This window comes from Aulonocara sp. 'chitande type north' Nkhata Bay, linkage group LG19, assembly GCF_057382095.1.
Source record: "Aulonocara sp. 'chitande type north' Nkhata Bay isolate Kocher_YH1m ecotype deep benthic linkage group LG19, A_spYH_male_GT1.1, whole genome shotgun sequence".
In the NCBI taxonomy this organism is placed as follows: domain Eukaryota; kingdom Metazoa; phylum Chordata; class Actinopteri; order Cichliformes; family Cichlidae; genus Aulonocara; species Aulonocara sp. 'chitande type north' Nkhata Bay.
Window position 1 is genome coordinate 23,918,035 of NC_141362.1, and position 7,206 is coordinate 23,925,240.

A 7,206-nucleotide genomic window follows, 5' to 3' on the forward strand; every position below is an offset into this window, starting at 1 on the left:
GCTTTATCACCGTGAGAATTACTGTACAGATGTTGAAAACACCAGCAAAGATGCACTTTGGCTTGAATTAAAGTTAAACAAGTTCTCCTACTACTTTATTTCATTTCTTACATATAAAAAGTGCCTGGTACACTTGTAAGATGAAATCTGCATGAGTGAAAATACACTAGATCTTTCTCCCTCTCTCTTACACACACACACACACACACACACACACACACACACACACACATTTACTAGTACACCGTCAGGAGTTTGCCTTCTGGTCATAAACACCTCAAATTCGCACCTCGTTTTCTCATGCTATCTCAGTCTCCCACCTCAACGTGTTGGCCAGCTTATCTCATCTGAGCCTCGGGGTGTTATTACTCAGGGTCCTATGACTTATAAATGCGACACGCGCGCACAAACACACACACACATGCATACTTGAGGAATCCTGATAGACCAGCGGGCTATGGTGCATGCAGTGAATCCAAATTTATGTCCAGTCTGTTTGTTTACTGTACTTTAACAGCCCCCCCGTATACCCTTGGTAATGAAGTGATCTCTCACTTTGGAGCAAAATTTTCTTGGCTCTAATCTGCTCCTGCTACTGGAATTTCAGAGGGAAATTTGTTACTGATACCAACATTTTAAAGATAACATATGATGTGCCGGCAAAATCAAAGATTTCAGGATCAAGGCTGGACGATGAATAGTGAAAATCCAAGTAATATTTGTACCACCTACATAAATTCTGTTGCACATGCAGTGAGTGACAGACACTCCATGGGCTCGCACAGCCGCCTTCACGTCCTTTTCTCCCGTCTTTAGGTTCGTATGTTGGCGGACCTGAGTCTCGTAGGCTGCTACAACATGTCCACAGTTCCAGAGAAGAAGAGGGCCCAGCTTCTCCTGGAGTCTGCCAAGAAGAACTTGCGAGACATGGCCTTCTTTGGCTTGACGGAGTACCAGAGGAAAACACAGTTCCTCTTTGAACGAACCTTCAGGTTGCGCTTCATCAGGCCTTTCATGCAGTACAACAGCACGCGGGCTGCAGGGGTGGACCTGGACAACACTACGGTAAGTGCAACATTGTATTTACCGGTAACTCTATAATGCCAGATGTATCATCTTTGATATAAGAGTTCTCTTTTCCCCTGAAAAACCTAAATAAATTGCACAAAAGTAACAAAAGTAGTAGATGTAGCAAAAATTAACAAACAAAAGTTAAATAAAAATTACATTCCTTTCTTTCTTATTTGTTCAAAAATAAGAATTTTCTGGCAATTATTTTAAAGCAGCTTATACTATAATCACGCTGTTTCTATTTTAAGATGATTTATTTCTCATTGCGTTCAAATTTGTATTACTTGGCAGATACTTTATTTTAATAGAAACTGGAAGAAAAAGGAAGAAGTACAATAAGCTCAAACGAAAAATGAAGAAAGGGGGGGAAATTTCAAAAAGAGACGGAGAGAAAAGTCTGCAGTCTGATATTGCTGTGAAATGAGTTGGAATGACTGTTGCTGTTGAGAAAACAGCAGCTTTAAACATGTTCTTCACACTTGTGTGGGAGTTTTTAAGCTCAGTTCTCATCTTAAAAAAAAGAAAGAAAGAAAAGAGAAATCCTCCAGTATACAGCAGACTGGTGATTTATACATCAAAACCAGTTGGAGCAGAGAATATAAAATATGCTTCCGACAGATGTGGCGTTTTGTGTCGCATTTTGTTTAAAAAGTAGGTTATAAAATTGGTTTAAATCTTTGCGAAGCTGAATTAGTTTTTTTTTTTTTAAAGGAATTCAAATAATTATATCAGCAGGTTTGGCGGAGACTGTTTACTTTAGACTGTCCTCTAAAGCTGCTGAAAGCCCACTCTTACCCTCATCCCTTCAAGATCTCAGTGAGTCATTTTTGTTTGAAACTGGTTTCTAAATAATTCGACGCCTGTTCTCAGATAGCCGTGCGCCTTCTCCCTGGCTTTCTTTTGCTGGTGTCCCCCCCCCACGCCGCTGATCAAACGCCTCAGATTTTCTAACATCGACGCATCACGTCGCTTCCCCCTGTTATCCCACACATGGCTCGCAAATGATATCCAGCACTCCATCACAGATTTCAAAGGGATTCTCTTAATTAAACACACACACCCCCCACCTCCATGTTCAATCTGCACACAGCAGATTACAAAGCCAGCTGCATGGCACAACCAAACAACGTGTTTCTGTTGTCTCCACGCTGGCGATGCATTCTCTTTCAGTTCCCTCTCTCTGCAGACGCGCTATAAAGCATGTGATCAAATGTCACAATGGGATATTTTCGCAATTCCAACTTTGAAACTTTCCCAGCATCGCATGGAGGAAACTGAGACTATATTTAGTTTCTGGGCTTGTGCCTTGAGTGTTTTGGGAACTTTCTGGGCCTGAGTTTGTAATATTGAGCAGTATTGATGGGTCATTAATCAAAGAAATATCCCTGTGTCCCCAGAGTCAGTGTTTGGGTTAGGAGTGGACACAAGTTGATGAAGAAATTAAGGCTTCCACATCAATCCCAGAGCAATCCAATACCATGGCTAAAGTGATAATACATTCAGCTCCATGCATTTCCAAGCATATCGGCCTTACTTGTGATCCATCTCACTTCCCCTGTGAGTTTAGTTGACCAAAAAAGGGAGATGAGTATGATCACTGTGTTCTGACCTTCATCTCTCCACAGAGAGTTTTCTTTTTACTCCCGCCTACATCAACACTCCAGATAAGGGAACACTTTGTGTTTTTTGCATTGTCAGCAAGCGGCCAGGCCGTCCTTGACGCAGAGCACGAGGTAGAGCGTGACGCAGTCAGGTCACTGTGCTCCAAAAAGGTCCGCCATGACTGACCCTTTCTGGTTCCTCAAACTAGAGTGAGAGGTCAACTTTAAAAATCTTATGGAAACAATACCGATTAGAAATCAGTGCAATCTAAGAAGAAACCTGGCGCTATTGAAACTTTTAGAAAAGCTAATAAAAGCCTTCCCTGTTCTCTCCCCCCCCCCCCCCTTTCTCCATCTCATCCACCCAGCTAAATTTCTCCTGCTCTCTTCTTAATAGGTCCAGCGTATAGAGGAGCTCAACGAGCTGGACATGGAGCTGTACGACTACGCCAGGGACCTGTTCCAGCAGCGCTACCAGTATACCAGACAGCAGGAGAGGCGGCAGCAGCGCATCAAGAACCACATGCAACAGAGCCACCAGGGCCTGGGCATCAGCCTGTGGCCCTCCCGCAGCCAGCAGAGCTTGGTGTCGACACTGGAGGACGGGGACGGAGAGCGGGAGGAGGGCGAGGAGGGAGGTAGAACGGAGGAGGCGGGAAGCAGGCTCCCCACTGAGGACTACATGAACCAGATCATCAACCGCTGGTAGCAGAAGAATGAGAACAAAGAACAGACATGCATATGTAATGTGAAATGCAAACACATACACACACACTTACACTCACACACACTTACACTCACAGAAAGTGGCGCCTGCTTCAAAGACCCGACTGACTGGAAAAAAAAATACAAAAAAAAAGAAAACTGACTTTACCAGAGTTGGGCTGCGGGAATCAGAATCCGAGTGGGTTGCTATGGAAACCTGAGCTTGGTCGATTGCATCAGCTCACATTATTGAGATTTGCCCAGTTGTTATTAGCGCCTGCTTGACCTTTCCTCCCCTGTGCATTTCTTTGTCTCTCCCATCATCATTACTGACTGAGCAGAGGAGAGATATTTTTAAAAGTCGCTGACAGCTGAGTAACCCAACCAGCACTCCCGCCTCCGCTCCTCCTTCTGTATTCCTCTCCGTCTCTATGGCCTGATATGGAGCATGAGAAAATGAATTTAAGTCTGTGAATTCCTGCTAATCCTTGCAAAAAAAGAAAGAAAGAAAGAAAGAGGGAGAAAGGAGAAAATAAAGGACCAGTCTACTTCCTGGATTCTCCAATTTCAAAGGAACTGGGAGAGCAATGAAAATGTGCTGATTGCTGGGCCGAACAAAGAAAAAGGTGCGTCAGAGACTGCCCCAGAAAGATGGAAAGAAAAGTTGTGTAATAAAAGCTTTCCGCTTTACAAATAAAAAAATGAAATAAAAAAAAATCTGTCATCTCACCCATGAACATGCTTTGGCCATGAAATAGTGACATTCTCATTTTAGGATGAATTTATTTGTATTTTTCCTTCTGTGTTGATGCTTTTTTTTTAAAAAAGCACAATTGTAATAACACTGAGACCAACATTGCTGCCTAAAGAAAAGTAATTCCTTTATGTCTTTGTTTTTATTTGTTTTATAAGTCAAAGCAAATGGATTAGATTGATGTACTATGGACCATAGCCATTACTGAAGCCTTGCTTCTTAGGGGTGGGAATTTTTGTTTTTTGTTTTTCTAGTCAAGGTTTCCACAGCCCTTGTCGCTTGATAAGTTCATTATTTCTCTTTTTTTTTGGTCTCCATCCTGCAGAGAATGACAGCCAATTACAGCGCAGAATCTCACATAGGTGCGAGGAAATCAAAGGGAGGGGAGAGGAGCAAGTGTGCTGCAGGTTGTTGCCAGGAACTGTGTGAGCGGCAAGCGCTTTGGAAGCCTTAACTCAGACAAATGCTTGAGATGGGAGCCATGGAACTTCTGGTCACCATGGCAATGTGAGCTCTTATTGCAGTGGGTGGCATTTTCAGTTTCACCGTTTATTCCCATTTCTTTCTTTTACCTTCTGACTGCGTTGTAAAAGTAGCAGTCTCAAAGAAGCTTCCGCCCTACCTGCTGAAAGGGCGCCCACAGCGCCGGTGACCCGCGGTTCGTTAGTGGGAGCTGTCTTTTTACCCTGAAGAACGGACAGGGCGAGGTAGCAGTGCCTCTATGTACTGGGAATCATAGTCACCATAATTATTGCTGATACTATGTCTGCATTACACTACAGTAATTTCTCTGACTACTCGTGAGTCTGTGTGGATGAGTGCAATTCTGCAAGAGTGCGTGTGTTTGTGTAAATAGTATGTACAGTATGCCTTTGATTGGCGTATGTGTATGCCTTTGTAAATAGTGTGCCTGACTGACTGACAGAGGATGTGCGATGAGTTTTGCGAGTGAGTGGCTTCATGACCAATTATAATGCCTTTTTTGTTTTTGTGGAGGGCAGCATGTCAGAGCAGTGCGACCCTCACAGTGATGCAAGCCAATAATACTCCCCTCCCCTCTCCTCCTCCCCCGCGACCTGCCCTTAACCCTTGTTTTTTTTTGTCTGTTACCCATGATGAGGCTACGTATAAAGACTATCAGTACGACCACTTAAAATCCTAATGTGCATTTTTGTCAATCAGTCATAAGTAAGCTTAGTGGGATTTTTCTCCTTTTGTGACCTTAGTTCCCCTCTATGTTATTCAGTGATTTGGTCATGTAGCGTTATGTATGCAAACTGCAGGAGGGAATCCAAACGTGCTATCCAGCAGCTGGCCGTATCTTCAAAGGCTTTTCCACGTTCCCACAGGGGTCAGCTTTTTAACTGAAAAGTTAAATATTTGCATGGGGAAGACTGAAAAACTATTTCCACGCAGCGTGCCAGCTACTGGCACAGGTCGAGCAGGAAGCCTGTGGAAAGATCGGATTTAAATGCGTCTTTAGCCCAGGGTCATCATTTTATTGTTTTCTACAGTAAGTAGCTGCTTGAGTCACCACAAAGAGAACTGGAGACACAACTTCTATCCAGATCACAGGTAAAAAGAAAATTAGATTTTGGGTTCAAAGCCCAAGGTTGCGTAGGACCTCTGACGTGGTCACAGATGGGGCTCTAATGGCAGCAGTTTCCAGTCATCTGTAGCTAATCGACATTAAGTCCATAGCAGCTGAGAGATATCTGCAATTTTCTGTATTCTGCCAATGATTGTTTCCTTTCTATAACTGCTGGGAACTTATCTGGTTAGCTGAACACGTCTCAGGAATATAATCAATACTTTAAGGTCATCAAATTAATAGCGCCCAGCTCACTGAAAAATATGGTGCAAAGCTACATCTGTTCATTATCACTTAATCAAGACTTTGTGCTACAGTGGGATTTCGCTTTAGGCTTGAGTTACAGGCTGGAAACAATAAATGTATTTGTTTCACATGCATGGAAGGAAGCATTTTGAAAGAATTTGGGTTTAAAAGTGGATTGGAGTTGGAAAAAATCCCTCATCGACCCTGCCTGCAAGCAAACACTGTCAGCAATAAAGCGGGAAAACGAAGAGAATGTAAAAGTGGGACGGGAAGAATCTAAACTGAATGTAGTCCGCTGTTTGTGTCCTCAGGCAAAGGATGCAGGCAAACAACCTGCTTTCCTGGTATCCAAATACATAAGATGATTCATCTGGTTGTTAACGTTATTTTATTTTTATTTTTTTTGTAAACAAAGGGAACAATTTAGCTGAAATTTAACAGGCCGGATCCTCCTGTCCTCCTGCAGATCTCTTTATTTGATCAGCTCTGTTTAAATCAGGGATGATTTATGAAGGAGAAAAGAACAAGGGCGAGGGGGGATGATGAAAATGTACTGGGACACATCCAGAGTCAATATGCTTCTTTTAAAGTAATGCATTAGGGAGAGGAAAAATGGTTATAGAACGAGAGAGCTCCCTTTTTCATATTTTTCCGTCTCAGTCATTGTATTCTTCAAACCGGAGATTTTTATTTATTTTTTTCCCCCCCTAAGCTCCGGGCGTTTTGCCCACAACTTCTTTTTCAGAGTCACACTCACATTAGTCCATGTTTTGGCTCGAAACCAATAATATCTGGCTCCGCATTAGTGGTTTCGGAACAAATAAGACACCAATTCTGTATCTCAAGAGCATTTCATTTTCAGCGTCCCAGTTTCAAGTGTAGTAGTCCTCAAAAACACTCCCCGTACCTGAACAGAGTGTGAGAGGAAATCTCAAACCTTTCACCGAAATGATTCCAGTTACCGATGCTCTGAAGCTATGCTCAGATTTTTGTGTCTGATCTCTGTGTATATCTGATGTCTTAACAGCATTTTTCTTTGTGACAATGAAGCAACCCGGGTGTCGCTAGCATCATGCTTTTTATTTTTTTAAAGAGAGATGTGTGTTGTTTGTTTTTGTTTTTGAGTTGGTGTGCAGTCTGTCTCTGGCTCCTTCTGTATGCATATTTCTGGGATTGTTTCTTATGATTGCAAAAATGAATCATCAAGCCACCAATTAAAATATTTCATTTTTACAGAC

The 7,206-nt window shown here is 42.6% G+C and overlaps 1 protein-coding gene across 1 annotated transcript in view; it reads left to right on the top strand.

Annotated features, from left to right (window-relative positions):
* Nucleotides 1–7,206, top strand: part of hs6st1a (heparan sulfate 6-O-sulfotransferase 1a) — a 60,505-nt gene extending 53,299 nt beyond the window's left edge. Inside the window, exons 3-4 of the mRNA XM_086274303.1 lie at nucleotides 817–1,065; nucleotides 3,070–7,206. Of these exons, the coding sequence (XP_086130429.1) occupies nucleotides 817–1,065; nucleotides 3,070–3,381 (561 nt within the window). The 3' untranslated portion in view covers nucleotides 3,382–7,206. The remainder of the gene's footprint in view (nucleotides 1–816; nucleotides 1,066–3,069) is intronic.